We start from the raw sequence: 17,509 nt of genomic DNA on the forward strand, positions 1-17,509 counted from the left end.
ATAATATTTTAACTCATAAATCGGGTTGTTATTGTACTATTGTTGGTGATTATCCTGGATCTGGGTTTGGGTTTTGTACTTTTGTTTCAAGTATATCAAAAGCTTCATGGAGACAAATACTCAGTAAAATGGGATTATTATCATTTAAATATAAATTTTTTAATGTTTTTGGTGGTTATGGAAATAGTTTTCAAAAGGCAAAAGATCAAATTGAAAGTGGTGATTTCAAAATCTTTATCATTTGATAGTGTTTATCCATTTGATCAATTAAATAAAGCCATAGAAAAATTAGATTCTCGTAAAGCTGCAGGTAAAATTGTTCTTGAAGTTGCCAAAGAATAAGTACATTACTACTCCTACTACTACTTGTTATTTATCAACTTGGTTTATAGAAGTTTATTTGTATATTAATATATTTTATTTTATTTTTGAAATATAACACAAGTTATAAATAATATTTAAGTAATTATGATGATAAATAAAACTTTTCTTTTTCTTTTTCTTTTTCTTATTCTTTTACTTTTACTTTTACTTACCTAGACATTATTACTTATCCAAGTATAAATACACTTAATGCTGCTAACATTATGGCCCATAATGACCAACTAACACTTATCAATACTCCACTATTAACTTTCATTGATTCAGTATTATTAGTAGTACCTTCAGTAGTAAAATTAACATTAATTGAATTATCTTTAGATAAACTACCATCCCAACAATATTTCTGGAAACATTTTTTACATTGATCACTTTGTTCAATACCTTGTCTTTCTTGTTGTCTTCTAATAATGGCACAACCAACACAAGCTTTCCATTCATTATCTAAAGTTAAATTCATTCTTGATGCCACTTCAAATCCATTTTGAATAATGGCATTACGTTCTTTAGTTTCATATTTCATTTGGAAAGTTGAAGTATTGGACCAATAAGAAAATGGACGATTAGCAGTATATACTAAAAGAGGGATATCATAAACACTAGTTTTATTTTGTGTTAATGAAGTTAAATTTTTAGCATCACAACCGAAAAATGTTGGTTTAGCAGTTAAATTAGAATTAACAAATGTGGCCACATCGGGGACATAAGGAAAATTAGTACCATTACTTTGATTACCAAATTGTCTTTGGAATGATGCTACCATAGAGGCACCATTAGGCCAATATTGATTAGTATCAGCTGAATTATCATAAGCAAAAATAACATCAACTTCACGTTGTTCTTGTAATAATGGATAAAGAGGGATATTTTGAAGATCTTCACCACCATCACAAAGATATAAAGTATCATTAGAAGCAATGGATTTGGAACCAGCAACATCACTATCTTTAAATGGATTTGGTTTATAAACAGCAATATCATTATCATCATTAGAAAGATCTTGTAAAATAGATGTAATAAGTGATTTAATTGTTGATGATATTGATGTAGTATTAATTTGTAAAATGAATTGATTAAATAATGATGAAGAAGTACCCATAATAAATCCAGCATTATCAAAACCACCAATACATTTCCCATTCACAGATTTACCATCTTTAACTTCAGTACCAAGATATTTCACTTGACTAAATTGATAAACTGCTGGATCCCATGAACCCATTTCAAAAGGGTTAAATTCAAAAATTGTAGAATTCCCACTAATTACATAAGTCCCTGGAGTTCTACCATCAGCAACAACAATTGGGAATGGCATTTCATAATTTTTGAAAACATCAACATCTTGTAAAGTTGACCAAGTTAATGCATCACCACCATCATCTAATCCCGGGAAAAATTGATGGGACAAGGCCCGACCCCAAGTATCAGTAATAGAAACTTCAAAACCAGCTTTCCGTTTATCATCTAATGCATCAGAAATATTTTTATAATAATTATAAGTTTTTTTCACATTCCAACCACCAGGATTCATAATTGAATGACTTAAATCCCAAATTGAATCTTGATCTAATATATTTTGTACTGAAGTAAAATTATTATAAGCAATTGTTCCTACCATCCAATTACCTCCAGATAACCCAACTAAATAAGTTGATGCTTGTAATAATCCACCTAATCCTGATTCAGAACCTCCTCTAGTTCTATTATCTAAAGCAGCCAATTGACCTGCTCCATTTAACATGGCACGATATCCACCACCAGAAAATGAAAGACCAATTTTAATCGAACGATTTAATCCATTAATAAATGATTCGGGTTCAAAATCAGTCATATTAGCATTATTTAAAAATGAAATTAAATTTTTATTGACAATGGAACTTCTACCTTTCAACCATTCTTGTTCTTGAGGTGAAAGTGAATCGGCATTTCTTGTTAATGAAGAATTTGAAGGACAATTGATTTCTCCTGGAGCATAAGAATCAGTAGGTGACCAAGCTATTATTGGATTAGTATAAATTGATAGGAATAATACCACTATGATATTCAATAATTCCATGATTTATATAAGAAAAGGTATAATGTTGTATGTTGTATGTTTGTTGTGTGTTTGTTGTTGTTGTTGTTGTTGTTGTTTTTTTTTTTTTCAGGTTGTCTCGGGATGTTGTAATTAAAAAAAAAAAAAAAAAAAAAAATATGGGATGAGGATTTGATTGAGCTTTTGTAGTCTTTGAGTAATTTGAAAAAAGTAGAATGACGATTTTGTTTCTTTAAGGGGCTTAGACTTTAACTTTCACCACCTCGACTTTTAGTTTGTTTACACTATTTCTTTTTTTGGTCCCACTTCTGCTACCATCTTCCTCCTCCTCCTACCACCACCACCACCATCACTCCGCACCACTTCACACCACCACTCTCCCTCCGACCCAAGCCTCCCTTGGTCATACGTAAATACGTAAACCAACAATGGACTTTTTTCATTGTTTACTATTTCAACTTCCTTCCGTGACTTCCATAACCATTTCACAACAACTATCCTACTACCACTACTACCACTACTACTACTCTCCTCTTTTTCATTCGCCAAGAACATTGAGATATAAACAACATGACCTAGCAACAACTACCACAACAATCACCTATTAATCATTATTAAAGTTACAACTACGGCCTATTTATAGAATTTCTTTTAAGTATCGACCCCTAATTTCATCTCTCTTTTTTTCCCTGATGAATCATAAGATATATCTGTAAACTTATGTTTGTTAAAGCATTAAGTAAATTTTAATTCCGATAGCAAAAAAAAAAAAAAAAAAACGGTAACTCATACTTGTAGTTGCATCTACAATAGCTTAGATATTCTACTGACCCAACTAATGAATGTTATTTATTTTATTTAGACGATGGATTTGTTTTTTTTTTTTATATATATATATATATATATCGGATTTAGTCAGAAAACGTGTGGAAGAAAGGAAAGAAAAAAAAAAACCCAATGGAGAGGGATTGGTCATATATATAACACAAAATCGGTTATATATTAGTTGTCTAGTTGATGATAATGATGATTGTTAGAGATTGATAGTCATCACCAATGTATTAAGGTAACAAATATCTTTGAGTTGATAATGAGAAGATAAATGGTCTTCATAAAAAATTGAATAATTTCTGAAGAAGGAAGTAGGATTTCTTCAAAAAAAAAAGGGAGACATTGACATGAATCTTTCAATAAATAGATCCATTTTTCTAGAAACAAGCTAAAAGAATACTACTACTACTACTACTACTAATAATAATAATAATTAGTGGATGGTGTTCGAGGTTTTTTTTGTGTATGATTTCAATTATTCTTCATCAATCACTTGTGTGTTTAATGATATAATTAAGAATGAATAATTGGCAATGATATAAATTCTAAATGTTTTTTTTTTTTTTTTTTTTAAACCAACTTCACTAAAATTTTTCACTTAAATGTATCATTAATGGACATAACTTACATTCCAAGAAGTTTAACAACGGACATTATTGCAAATATGGAAACACCAACTTATCAACGAATTGTTTGATGCACTTTTCCATAAAGAAGAATTGAGTGCATTCTTGAACTTTGACTATATCAATGCATGCAGTAGGAGAGGAATAGTTATAACAACGCTATAATTACCATGAAAGAAAGAACAACCAATAAGATTGGATGAATTGTCATATGACGTCTTATAAAGAGTCGCATTCTCTTTTTAAGAACTTCCTATATAAGGGGTCATTTAAATCTTTCATTATCCACTAACTAACTAACTAACTAGTTGGCAAAACTATTTTTGATATGATTGATTTAAGGGTTCAATACATTTTCATTTTTCCGTGTGTGTGTGCGTGTGTGTGTATATAGATATAATTTCCTTACTCAAAATGGAATTAACGCCACACACCATAGTTTAAAATAATATTCATATTTCCGTATAAATATATTGACACACACACAGGCAACAAACAACAAACAACATACAAGCAACAAACATACAAGCAACGTGATCAACCCATTTTTTTTTTTTTTTTTTTTTCAATTACGGGAATGAAAAGCGATGAAGGAAGGCAAAAACGAACAACAGGGCAAAGTAAAATATGATAGAGCCGCATTTGATTATTACAAAATCAAGATATATATATATATATATATATATACATCTGAAGGGGATATTCAAATACCTCCCTCCTCCCCCTCCTCCCCCTCTTAGTATAACTTTTTCCTTATAATTGCTACTATTTCTATAAATTCTAATACATATCTGAATCTGTTTTTATTTTTTTTTTTTTTTTTAACAACAGCTTTTCTATTTCTAAACCTGTTATCTTCATATCAATGCCATCATCAATTTCATCATCAAGTCAATCAATGACACCGAAAACTAAATTAACCAATCTTGAACGCAAAGAACAACACGATCAACAATACGATGAACATGAACAAGAAATAAGTTCTACTTCTTCTACATTTGGATTATATGATGAATCTGATGCTGATAAAGCATATTTAGCTAAATCCAAATTAATAGCTGAAGCAATTCAATCAATAGGATTTGGGAAATATCAAATTGGATTATTTTTCGTTGCAGGATTTGGTTGGTTAAGTGATAATGCTTGGCCAGTAGCTACAAGTTTAATTTTACCTCGATTAAATGAAATTAATGGAGTTCATCCACCATCATTGAAAACAGGACCATATTTAATATTAGCACAAAATTTAGGTTTATTAGTTGGAGCAGCATTTTGGTCAATATCTTCTGATATAATTGGTCGGAAATGGGCGTTTAATTTAACATTTTTAATTACCGGTATATGGGCAATTATTGCTGGTTCAAGTCCAAATTTTATTGCTCTTTGTTGTTTTGAAGCATTTTGGAGTTTTGGAGTAGGAGGAAATTTACCAGTAGATTCAGCAATTTTTTTAGAAGCATTACCAAGTTCATATCAATGGTTATTAACGGTTATGTCAGCATGGTGGGCAATTGGACAAATTATTGTTAATCTTATTTCTTGGGGGTTGATTGCAAATTTTTCATGCCCTACAAATACTAGTACTAGTACTAGTACTACTACTTCTGAAGTATGTTATAAATCAGATAATAAAGGTTGGAGGTATTTTTTATTTACAATGGGAGGATTAACATTACTTATGTTTTCAGCAAGATTTGCCTTTAGAGTATTTGAATCACCTCGATATTATCTTGCTCGTGGTGATTTAATTAAAACAATAGAAACATTAGAAAGAATTGCTAGAATTAATGGGAAAAAATGTCCTATAACACTTCAAGATTTACAAGATATTGATGAACTATATGAATCACAATCACAATCACAATCACAATCACAATTAAATGTCAAACATAATGGGAATAGATTAGTTAAAGAAAAATTATCAAAATATAATTTATCTCATGTTAGACAATGTTTTAAATCGAAAAGAATGACTTTATCTATATTATTAGTAGTTTTTTTATGGGGGGTTATAGGATTAGCATTCCCATTATATAATGCTTTTATTCCTAGTTATTTAGAATCTCGAGGTGATGCAAATAAACCATTAACTGTTCATGAAACATATAGAAATACATTAATCGTTTCAGTTTTAGGTATTCCTGGTTCTTTAATTGGTGGGATATTAGTTGAATTAAAAATAGGAAGGAAAGGTACATTATTTTTATCATTAATATTAACTGGAATATTTTTATTTGGTTCAACTACTGCTAAAACTTCAAATGCAAATTTAGCTTGGAATTGTATGTTTTCATTTATGTCAACTATTATGTATGGAGTTTTATATGCTTATACACCAGAAATTTTTTATTCACAAATAAGAGGTACTGCTATTGGATTGGCAGCATCATTTAATCGTATTATGGGAGTATTTGCTCCTATAATTGCCATATATGCCGATTTGACAACTTCGGCCCCAATATTTGTTTCAGGAGCATTATTTATATTTGCAGGAATATTGAGTTTATGTTGTCCTTATGAACCAAGAGGCAAACCAAGCTACTAGAGTGAAGTTGATATTGGGTGCAAAAAAAAAAAAATAAAAAAAAAAAAATTACTGTTAGAAATAAAAATTGGAATTATTAAAAATGCAACTTAAATATGATATATACGAGAGAGAGAGGGGAGGGAAGAAATTATACAAGAATAATTGTTGGATTCAGCAAAGTTTCAGAGTTTCACAACAGCAACAGCAACAGCAACTAAAAGAAGGCAAATTTTTAGTGACAAGAACATTTTAAGAAATAATAAATATAAGTTCCATCAGTAGTAGTAAGTTTGGTTCTCCTCTTTTTTTGTTTTTTTTTTTTGCTTTTTGTTTTTTTGTTTTCAAGTTATTTAATTATATAGATCATGTAGTAATATCCAATGGAACCATCCCGTCTTATAAAGTTGAACACACGTTTCACAAAGAAAAGAATTTACTCAATTGAATTGTGTTGAAGGTTGCGAAACATTTTTTTTTACAGAATTGGAGATTTTAGTTTACCCCTCCTCCCTCCAACAACTGAAAATCCTAAAGCTAATCACGTGCCAAAAGCAACGACAACAAAAGAATTTTCCGAGGCTAAAAATATATTTGCTCTTCTTCTCCTCTTCCTCCCCTCAATTAACATGCTCATCAACTATCCCACTATCAACTGTCAAATCACATACAAATTATATTAATCTATACAGATTTCTTTTTTTTCCTTTTTTTCCTTTTTTGCAATCTTTTTCTTTTCACTTTTTCTTTTCACTTTTCACTTTTCACTTTTTCTTTTTTTCTTTTTTATTTTGCATCATTGCTTTTTTTAAAAATATCAATCAGGCTGTTCTTCTTCTTCTTCTTCTTCATTATTATTCTCATTTTACTTTCTTTATTTACATATTCAAATTATATTCCATTTCATTTACCCTATACAGTTCACAACAAATCAATTCCTTATACATCTATCCCTATACACAAACCACTTAAAAATTGATTTCTAGAAATGACTAAATCAACTGAAGCAACTTTATTAAACAATTTACGACATTATATTGCTCAAAATTATCATCATTCATCATTATCAATATGGCATAAATTACCTACATCTCGACGTTCAGCAGTTTTCATATTATTATTTATGGGCAATTTAGGTGAATTCCGAGTTTTATTAACCAAAAGATCTTCTAAACTACGTAATTTCCCTGGTCATGTAGCATTACCTGGAGGTAAAGCTGATAATGGATTAGAACTGGAATGGCAAGTTTCTCGACGAGAAATGCATGAAGAAATTGGTTTAAGTGATAATGATGAAGATTTGAAAAAATTGGGGGTTTCAATTGAACATTTAACTATGTTACCAAGTTATTTATCTAGAACTTTTTCATGTGTTAAACCATGTGTTGGATTTATGCATAATTTAACTGGTACAGATAATGATATTGCATCTAAATTGAATATTGTTTTAAACCCTGGTGAAAGTTCAAGTGTTTTTTCTTGTCCTCTTAAAGATTTTTTACATCCAACAATTGATTTACCAGCTTTAGAAGCATTAGAAAGAACTTCTTATAAAGTTAAATGGGGTGGTATTCCTTGGGATTTACGATCATATATTTTTTTACAAAATAATGATAATGAAGTAGAATGGTTGAAAAATATTAAAGATTTACTGGCATCAGAAGAAGAATCAGAATTGGATTTAAAACTTGGTGATGAATTAGATTCTCAAGATAAAGCAAGTATAACTCCACCAAATGTTACTCCTACAAGATCTTTAAGTCCTGTTACAATTAATAAACGTAATAAATATAAGAAAAAAGATTTATCAACTTGGGGTAGATTAGGTTCAAGAAGACATGAAGATACTAATGAAAAAATTTATGATGTTTGGGGATTAACTGCTAATATTTTACATGATTTAGCAGAAATTGTTTATATTGATAAAAATAAAATAAATCAAAATTATATTGGACAAGAAGAAATGATATATTCTTTATATGAACATGGGAATCTTATGAAACAAAAGGAAAGAAATCCTGAAGAAGTGAAATTAATTCATGCTACTCATTATGATAAAGATATTGGATTTGATAAGATTTTACCTGAAAGTGAATTTAATAGATTAAATAGCATATATAAATTGTAGAATTGTTATTATATTATTTAAATCAAATTGATTGATTGATTGATCAATTGATTGATTGATTGATTGATCAATTGATTGATTTGAAGTACTAATTGAAAAATCTGTTGTAAAAAAAAAAAAAAAAAACAAAAAAGAATTCATTTGTCAAAACTTTCAACGAAAACTACACCAGAAGTCAAACAACACCCGTCCCTCTTCCCTACAACTCACAATTGAACAGTTACATATATATATATATATATAGGATGACCACAATGGAACAAACTATTGATTCTAAAACAATACAACTACTAGAATTACTAGATAAATATCAACAATTGACAACATCAAATCGAGAAAATTTCATCGATGGGTTTTCCAATTTAAGTCGAGCCAATTTTCAAAATGATAAAAGTAAATATGGTTTAGAAAAATTTGATTTCCGATGTTATAAAGCATGTAAAATAATTGATATTAAACATGATAAATTTGAATTGATTAATAGATTAATGAAAGTGAATAATAATAATAATAATAATAATAATAATAATCTTGCAACAACAGATTCTACTTCAAGTGATGAGAAGGAATCATCAAAAACTATAAGAAATAGAAAAGACGAGAAGAAAACAACAACAGCAACAACAACAACAACCACATCAGAAGATATTGTGGAGAAGACTGATCATGATGAATTTAGAGATCCAATTAAACAATTTGGAACAATTGTGCCGTATGAATTATATAAATGTCAAGAAAATTTTAATAATGGATTAAATCAATTGATTCAAATTATAAATTTACAAAAACAAATTAATCAATTGATTCAAGAATTAAATTAATATTGTATACGTAAATAAAGATAGTTTAATTATATCAGAAGGAATCAATGTATAATTTTCAATGATTTCTTTTTTTTTTTTTTTTTTTTTATACATCAACATCACTATATAAATCACTATCATTTTCATAATCTTCTGGATTAATATCAACAGCATCAGAATCATCACCAGAACCAGAACCAGAACCTTCTTCTTCTTCTTCTTCATCTTGTTCATCATCATCATCATCATCATTTTTACCTTCTTCTCTAGCTTTTCTTCTAGCTTTTTTAGCTTCTTTTTTATCTAATTTGACTTTAACAGCAGCTTGTTGTTTAGCTCTTCTTTCCAATTTCAATTGTTGTTTTAATTGATGTTTCTTTTCTAATGATTTAATTTCTTCTTCTGATTTTTTAATTGAAGAATGATATATAGTTTTCGATGAACCAATTAAACCTTCTTCAATCTTCATTAATGACATATTTATTCTTGGTCCTAATTCTGTCAATTTAATTGCTCGTTTACTTTTCCCTGTTAACTGCTGCTGCTGCTGCTGCTGCTGCTGTTGTTGTTCTTGTTGTTCTTGTTCTTGTGGTGCTTGGTCTGGATCTATTTCTTTTGGTGGTTCTCTTTTAACAAAAGTTTCTTGTTGTACTTCAACTACAGCATCATCTTCTATTTCACTATCAGAAGTTAAACCACCAATTGAATAAGGATCTAATAATAAATCAGAAACATCTTGATTATTAGTTAATTTTGGTAAATTTTTCTTTAAATTATGATGTGATTGAATCAATTTTTTAACATTTCTATTTTCATCAACTAATTTAGTATTAATAGCATAATGTCTCAATTCAATTTCATCACCATTATTATTATTATTATTATTTTTATTTTTACTAATTAATAATACTCGTTTAATTGATGAAACTTTTGTTGATTGAGGTTGAATTGGAGGGAACATATTTTGGAAAATTGTTATCATTAATTTTTCATGTTGAGACATTTCCAGAATTTTACCAAAACCATTTAATACTAATAAAGGAGGTATATGAAAAATTGAATTATCTTTACTAATCAGTTTTGGATGTTTTAATATTTTTCTAACATCTTTACATAATGAATAATTATTAATTTTAAATTGTAAATTTGGTCCTCGAGGTAATTTACCAATTCTTAAAGTAATATTCCCTGATTCAGTTTGATTAAAAATAAAAATATCTGATACATGTAATGGACCACACATAACTATAAAATCTTTTAATTTATTAGATTTACGTTCTCTTAAATTTATAGCAGTATGAGGTTGCATAACATTTCTAAAATCATTTACTAATTGAGTTAAAGAATGATTTTTCAATGATGTACCTAAATGAAGAACCATTGATTTAGGTATCGATGCTAATTCTTCTTCAGAAATTTTCTTATGAGTTCTCTTCTTAGTTCTTCTCTTAGCCATGTTGGTAAATGGGGGGAGGGCGGGGATTTGTTGTTATTGTAGATTTGATTAAAGTTGATTGAAAGAAGTAAAAAAAAAAAAAAAAAAAAATTGAAAGGAAGAAAGAAGAAAAAAAAAATAAAAAAATGTTTCAATCTCATCTCTTCGTTGTGGAAATAAAAATTTGGTGATGATGATGATGATGAACTAAAAAAAAAAAAAAAAATTACAACTCCCCTCTATATCACACCCTTCATCAAGTGTTTGTACTTAAAAATAAAAAAAACAAAATTATCAACCCTAAATATCAAATCAAACATGTCTTCTAAAGGAATAACCAAAAAGAAAGTCAAATCTTTGAAAAATTTAGATTCTACCAAGAAGTTGGCTGAAAAAATCAAACAACAAGCATTACAGAAACAACAACAAAAACAACAAAAACAAAAAAATGAAAATGAAAACCAAAACCAAAACCAAAACCAAAACCAAAACCACACAGAACCTTCCACCTCCTCTTCCTCTTCCTCTTCCTCTTCAATCACAACAATCGACCCTGATGCAGAATTAAAATTTAAAACATTTAAAGAATTAAATTTAGTTCCAGATTTATTAGAATCTATTGAATCAATGAAATTCACAAAACCAACTCCAATTCAATCAGAAGCTATTCCTCATGCTTTAGAAGGTAAAGATATTATTGGATTAGCACAAACTGGATCGGGTAAAACTGCAGCATTTGCTATTCCTATTTTACAATCATTATGGCATGCTCAACAACCTTATTTTGCATTAGTTTTAGCCCCCACTAGAGAATTAGCTTTCCAAATTAAAGATACATTTGATGCCTTGGGGAGTTCAATGGGATTAAGATCAAGTTGTATTGTTGGTGGTATGGATATGATGGATCAAGCAAGAGATTTAATGAGGAAGCCTCATATTATCGTGGCCACCCCGGGAAGAATTATGGATCATTTAGAACATACAAAAGGATTTTCATTGAAAAATTTGAAATATTTAGTTATGGATGAAGCTGATCGTTTATTAGATATGGATTTTGGTCCAGCATTAGATAAAATTTTAAAAGTAATACCAATTAAACGTATTACTTATTTATTTTCTGCTACTATGACTAATAAAATTGAAAAATTACAACGAGCTTCATTACATAATCCAGTAAAAGTATCAGTATCATCAAAATATCAAACTGCTGATAATTTAATTCAATCAATGATGTTAGTTAATGATGGTTATAAAAATACTATATTAATTCATTTATTAAATGAATTTATTGGTAAATCAATAATTGTTTTCACAAGAACTGTAGCTCATGCTCAAAGAACAGCATTATTGGCAAGAATTTTAGGATTTAATGCTGTTCCATTACATGGTCAATTATCACAATCACAAAGATTAGGATCATTAAATAAATTTAAATCTAATCAAGCCAATATTTTGGTGGCTACTGATGTTGCTGCTAGAGGATTAGATATTCCATCAGTTGATATAGTGATAAATTATGATATTCCTACTGATTCAAAAGCTTATATTCATCGTGTAGGAAGAACTGCTCGTGCTGGTAGATCAGGGAAATCTATTTCTTTAATTACTCAATATGATTTAGAAATGTATTTACGTATTGAAAATGTTTTAGGGAAAAAATTACCAAAAGAAGATAAACCACCAAAAGAAATATTAGATGCATTACATGTTCATGTTGATAAGGCAACTGCTGAAGCAATTAGACAAACTAAAGAAATACATGATAAAAGAGGTGGAAGAAGAAGAAATAGAGATGATGCTGATAGAGAAGAAAGATAAAAACACAACCTTATCACATTAAAGTAGTAGTAGTAGTAGTAGTAGTAGTAGTAGTAAATATAATAATAGGTATTTATTATTTATGTAGAAAATGAACAGGACATTCACCATAACCTTTCTTATTAAACCAATCTTTAATACATTTGTAATGGAAAACACATAAACATTCCAATCGACCAACTTTATCTCCAGGATTTAAACTTTCCAAACAAATCACACATTCATCATACTCATCATCATAATCATCACCACTGTCGTTTTTATAATCTTCCAGTTTATTGGTGGTCTTTTCAATAGGTAAGGAATTACTTCCACTTTCTATATTTTCATACATTGGTTTTGGGATTGGTGGTATATTATAAACCAACATTTTATTCTTTAAAGTTTTCAGATTATCAGGAGAAAATCTATTAGAATGATTAGTATCAAAATCAAAATTAGTTAAACATTGATTAATATGAAATTCTTTAAATTTTTCATAATCTTCATTAGATATTTTTTGTAAATAAGTTTTATCTTGAGCATGAGAATGAATATCAGCAATATATAATTTCAATAAATTAGTAGCACAAACAGGACATAAATTTGAATCTGATGACAGTTCATGACTAAGTCCTTTTAAAGATGGAGTTGAATTATGTAAATGTCGAGTATATTGATGACTTGCATGTTTAGTAAGACTATTATTATCGCCATCTCCATCGCCATCGCCATCGCCATCTTCACCACCACCATGGTGGTTGTCACCATCATGATTGGTCTCCACACTTGATGCATTTGTAGTGTGGCTTCTATTGTCACTATTAAATAATGCCCGTCTAATCATTAATATTTCTTCAACACATCGATCACAAGTCCTATATTTAGTATGCAGTTTAGAATATTGAGGAACAATTACATCTGGATCAGTAACTATTGGAGTATTAGGGAAATAACTTATAAATTGTGATGAACAATCACCACAAACAACTTTGCCACATTTTCTACAATGATGTCTTCTATTAAAGAAAATATTATAAGGTCTTTCACAAATAAAACATGAATTAACTTCAGAATCATCTTGCCATTCAAGTAAATCATCATCAGTATTTATTATATGTGACATAGTTTGGGAATAGGAAGTATATTGTGATTGAGGTGAGGTGGGAAATACTAAAAACAAAACAAAAACAAAAAAAAAAAAAACTGGGGTGGGGAGAAGAAATTATGAATAGATGTTAATTTGATTAAGAATTCAAATCCAATAAGAAGAAAACAAAATTGAAATGATAAAAAGTCTTGTTTATAGATTGTAGATAGAAAAGGGAAAAGTGAAAAGGAAAAAGGGAAAAGGGGGGAAGGGAGGTGATCTATTCTTTGTTTCTTTCTTTATTTGATTGTAAAAATTTCTTATCAAAAAAAAGAAGGATTAAGAAAATCACAAGGAGTGTAAAAAGTACAATTGTCACTGAGTCGTGGCATTCGACTCAAATATCTAACAGATTACATTACTGCTAACTTAACAGCTTAACTCAACTTACAATAGTTGGACCATGAACCAAACAAGTTAGCAGTAGCAATAAATGATTTGCTTAATTGATGACCTATGTTCTTTAGATCTGTTTTTATTTTACACAACTAATTATTATTTATTAAAAAGGGGGTTTATAAATAGTTTTATGAATCCGACACGTGATATTACATAAGCAAAATACAAATCCGTCAGTTCCCACGACCAATATTTTTGTTCGATGAAAGAAAACAAAACCAATATGAAAAGTTCAATCAATTATTACTACTCAATACTACTAACCACCAAGAATATTTCAATTATGGCAGATAGATTAACTCAATTACAAATTTGTTTGGACCAATTAATTCAACAGTTTAATTCGACAGTAAATTATGTCAATACGAGTACAGAACCAAGTCTTTTAGATGACGACGATGTCAATTCTTATTCCAATATGGCCGCCAATGCCCCATTACCACAATCCCAACAACAACAGCAACAGGAAGAACAACAGATTCAACAAGAACAACAACAACAACCAGAACAACAACAACAACTAGAACAACTAGAACAACAGCCAGAGCAATCAGAACAACCACAACAAAGTAACCCTGAATCAAAGACCACTTCTCCACCAAAACGAAAAGTTAACTTTGACAATGTTGTCAATGAATTATGTACAGATTTAATTTTGAAAAGTCGACAGATTAATATGTTAATTGATTCTTTACCAGGTATTGGAGTTACACCAAATGAACAAATGAATTTAATTAATGAATTAAGTGATAAATTACAAACTCTCGAGGAAGAAAGAATTGAAAAAATTAAAGAAAAAGATAATTTATTAAATTTATTAGAAAATATGATTAAAGAATTAGCTAATGGTATAAGAGAAACAAGAATATGATAAATAATTGATATATATATATATATATATATATATATATTATTTTTATTATTAACCCGTATATGTCATACAATCAATATCCCAATTTGAAAACCATTTATGAGAATTACATTGATTTAATGTCCATGGTAATCCATATATGATAGGTATAAATTCATAAAAACAATATGTTGCACTGACAAATATTGTTATGGTTATTATATTACCAATAATTTTATTTTTAGTCATAAGATAATTCAAATATTGACTTAATAATAATATACCAAAATTTAATGCCAGTAAATAATGATGTAAATATAAATTTCTTGACATAAAACAATATGGAATATAATTAATTAACCATCCTAATAAATATTGCCAGGAATTATCATAAAAGTTTGAATATGATGAAGGTGAGATAGAATAAGGATTTAATCTTATAAATAAATAAATGGACCATTTAAATATCGTTATTAAAACCACAGAAAATACCAGATAATAAATAACGACATTTCCTAAATAATAAATTAAACTTGAATCTTCATCAATTAATTTCAAATTATAATTATTGAAAAATGCAATACCTCTAGATAAAATAGGCCAATTTAAAAATGGTTTAGAAGTATAAGGATGAGGATTATTAAATTGTTTATTTAAATTAAACATGATTTTATGAGTTTCAATTAATTTTGACCAAAATGAAAATTTAGGGAAATTTTTCAATTTATTAGTTTTATTATTTAATAATGGATGTGATGACAGTTCAATATACCATAATGTATTTGGAATTGTTGGTTCTTTAACACATAATACTTCATTTTGATATTGACCCCAATCTGGTAATTTTTGTTCATGACTCATAAGATTACATCGAATTCCTTGATGAATTAATTGGAAAATAGTTTCTGTAGTTCTTAATTTAATTAATGGTAAATCATTTGTGGAATGAGATTTTTTCATTAATATTCGAATTTTAAATTCATAATTTTCATTACCTAATAATCCTCTTGTTTCATTCCCATTTACTTCATAACTATAATCATGTTCAGAAATAGGTGGACGAATATCATTAACATGTAAATAATGTCCAGTGGATTTATGATATAATCTAATAATATCACCATCTTTAATTTCTTTTTCATCAGTCATCAATTTTTCTTCATTATATTTTTGTTTGGTTTCAATTATCCATTCATTATTAATATCAGGAAAATCATATAATGTTACTTGTTGTAAATTTGAACCTCTTGGATAAGTCAATTCATGTGAATGTAAATATTTCTCTAATGCATTATGTTTTATAGTGACAGTACTTCCATATAAAACTTGTAAAGGTTGTTGTTGATAATCATTTAAAGTAGATCTAAAATGTGGTGTCAAAAATCCTGATCCAGGACCTTCATTTGGCAAATTTTCAAAATGAATATAAAATATTGAACAATATATTATCAAGGGAATCAAAATAACCCCTATTATACGTAAAATGAAATGTTTAATAAATTGACCAATTGAAATATTTAAATCACCTAAAATCTCCCATAATTCAATACATGTTAAAATTCCTACCCATAAAAATGTGAAAAATCCAGAAATTTTCAATGATATATTTAACCCTAAAGATATTCCAATGAGAAATAAATTTAAATACCAATTCTTTGTAAATGGTTTACGTGTAGTAAATGCTTTATAATTATAAATCACCAAACTTTGTACAAATAATGATGGACCTTCTAATAATATCAATCTTGATACTGTCACCATTGAATTCTCCAAACAAATCAATAAAGTAATAATAATTGAAATGATCAGATTACAACTTATTCTTAATATGAAAAATGTCAATAAAACATGACCAATACCACAAATACCACTAAATAATCGTAACCATAAATAAGGGAAATTTTCCGGGTATAAATCACCAATAATATCAATTTGCAAATCGTCATCATCATGTTTAAACAGAAATAATTTACTGATATAATAATAAATTAATTTTCCTAATGGTGGATGAATATCAATAAATATAGTCCCATGATAATAATTTTTAATATATTTAATTAAATGAATTTCATCAAATACTACCCGATCAGGAATATATAATTTATATAATCGAATTAATGAAATAAGTAAAATTGAAAATATAATAAATTGTTCAAATTTAGATAATTTATGTTCTATAAGATGGGGTTGATAAGTTTTATAAAGTCGAAAAGGACCTTGAATATACCCTGATGGTAATTCCTTTGTCATGGTAATCAATTTAGTGTAATATAATGTAAACAATAGAGTTATAAATGTAAATGGGTTGTGTAATTAATGGTGGTGGTGGTGGTGATTATTGTTGTTGTCGTTGTTGTCGTTTTGGGCTGAAAAAAAAAAAGGAAAATTTTTTGACCCACCAACCAACCAACCAACCACGAAATAAAAAATAAAGAGTGAATCAATGAATCTTGACGTTACACGATCCAATTAACAACAACAACAATTGATAAATGATAAATAACAAAACTCATTAAAGTTTATATAAGCAATTTCTTATTTTAGAAAGGC

General features: G+C 28.3%; 9 protein-coding genes across 9 annotated transcripts; 5 read left to right on the plus strand and 4 right to left on the minus strand. All coding sequences in view use genetic code 12, as the record gives it.

Annotated features, from left to right (window-relative positions):
- Nucleotides 1–550: 550 nt before the first annotated feature.
- CD36_34860 (lysophospholipase precursor, putative) lies at nt 551–2,437 on the minus strand (the record flags this gene model as incomplete). The annotated part of the gene is made up of 1 exon (XM_002422390.1): nt 551–2,437. One exon carries the CDS (start codon nt 2,435–2,437, stop codon nt 551–553), a length of 1,887 nt encoding a protein of 628 aa, XP_002422435.1.
- A 2,301-nt stretch (nt 2,438–4,738) lies between these two features.
- CD36_34870 (inorganic phosphate transporter, putative) lies at nt 4,739–6,418 on the plus strand (the record flags this gene model as incomplete). The annotated part of the gene is made up of 1 exon (XM_002422391.1): nt 4,739–6,418. One exon carries the CDS (start codon nt 4,739–4,741, stop codon nt 6,416–6,418), a length of 1,680 nt encoding a protein of 559 aa, XP_002422436.1.
- A 967-nt stretch (nt 6,419–7,385) lies between these two features.
- CD36_34880 (peroxisomal coenzyme A diphosphatase, peroxisomal precursor, putative) lies at nt 7,386–8,525 on the plus strand (the record flags this gene model as incomplete). The annotated part of the gene is made up of 1 exon (XM_002422392.1): nt 7,386–8,525. The coding sequence occupies one exon, from the start codon at nt 7,386–7,388 to the stop codon at nt 8,523–8,525; it is 1,140 nt and encodes a 379-aa protein (XP_002422437.1).
- Nucleotides 8,526–8,770: 245 nt separating this feature from the next.
- Nucleotides 8,771–9,346, plus strand: CD36_34885 (conserved hypothetical protein; the record flags this gene model as incomplete). The annotated part of the gene is made up of 1 exon (XM_002422393.1): nt 8,771–9,346. The coding sequence occupies one exon, from the start codon at nt 8,771–8,773 to the stop codon at nt 9,344–9,346; it is 576 nt and encodes a 191-aa protein (XP_002422438.1).
- Nucleotides 9,347–9,434: 88 nt separating this feature from the next.
- Nucleotides 9,435–10,784, minus strand: CD36_34890 (ribosome biogenesis protein, putative; the record flags this gene model as incomplete). Its single annotated transcript, XM_002422394.1, has 1 exon — nt 9,435–10,784. The coding sequence occupies one exon, from the start codon at nt 10,782–10,784 to the stop codon at nt 9,435–9,437; it is 1,350 nt and encodes a 449-aa protein (XP_002422439.1).
- Nucleotides 10,785–11,081: 297 nt separating this feature from the next.
- On the plus strand, nt 11,082–12,581 carry CD36_34900 (ATP-dependent rRNA helicase, putative; the record flags this gene model as incomplete). The annotated part of the gene is made up of 1 exon (XM_002422395.1): nt 11,082–12,581. One exon carries the CDS (start codon nt 11,082–11,084, stop codon nt 12,579–12,581), a length of 1,500 nt encoding a protein of 499 aa, XP_002422440.1.
- Nucleotides 12,582–12,657: 76 nt separating this feature from the next.
- On the minus strand, nt 12,658–13,686 carry CD36_34910 (phosphatidylinositol-3-phosphate-binding protein, putative; the record flags this gene model as incomplete). The annotated part of the gene is made up of 1 exon (XM_002422396.1): nt 12,658–13,686. One exon carries the CDS (start codon nt 13,684–13,686, stop codon nt 12,658–12,660), a length of 1,029 nt encoding a protein of 342 aa, XP_002422441.1.
- A 706-nt stretch (nt 13,687–14,392) lies between these two features.
- Nucleotides 14,393–14,980, plus strand: CD36_34915 (conserved hypothetical protein; the record flags this gene model as incomplete). Its single annotated transcript, XM_002422397.1, has 1 exon — nt 14,393–14,980. The coding sequence occupies one exon, from the start codon at nt 14,393–14,395 to the stop codon at nt 14,978–14,980; it is 588 nt and encodes a 195-aa protein (XP_002422442.1).
- A 51-nt stretch (nt 14,981–15,031) lies between these two features.
- CD36_34920 (dolichyl-phosphate-mannose-protein mannosyltransferase, putative) lies at nt 15,032–17,209 on the minus strand (the record flags this gene model as incomplete). The annotated part of the gene is made up of 1 exon (XM_002422398.1): nt 15,032–17,209. The coding sequence occupies one exon, from the start codon at nt 17,207–17,209 to the stop codon at nt 15,032–15,034; it is 2,178 nt and encodes a 725-aa protein (XP_002422443.1).
- Between the last annotated feature and the right edge of the window lie 300 nt (nt 17,210–17,509).

This window comes from Candida dubliniensis, chromosome R (genome assembly GCF_000026945.1).
Source record: "Candida dubliniensis CD36 chromosome R, complete sequence".
Lineage (NCBI taxonomy): Eukaryota > Fungi > Ascomycota > Pichiomycetes > Serinales > Debaryomycetaceae > Candida > Candida dubliniensis.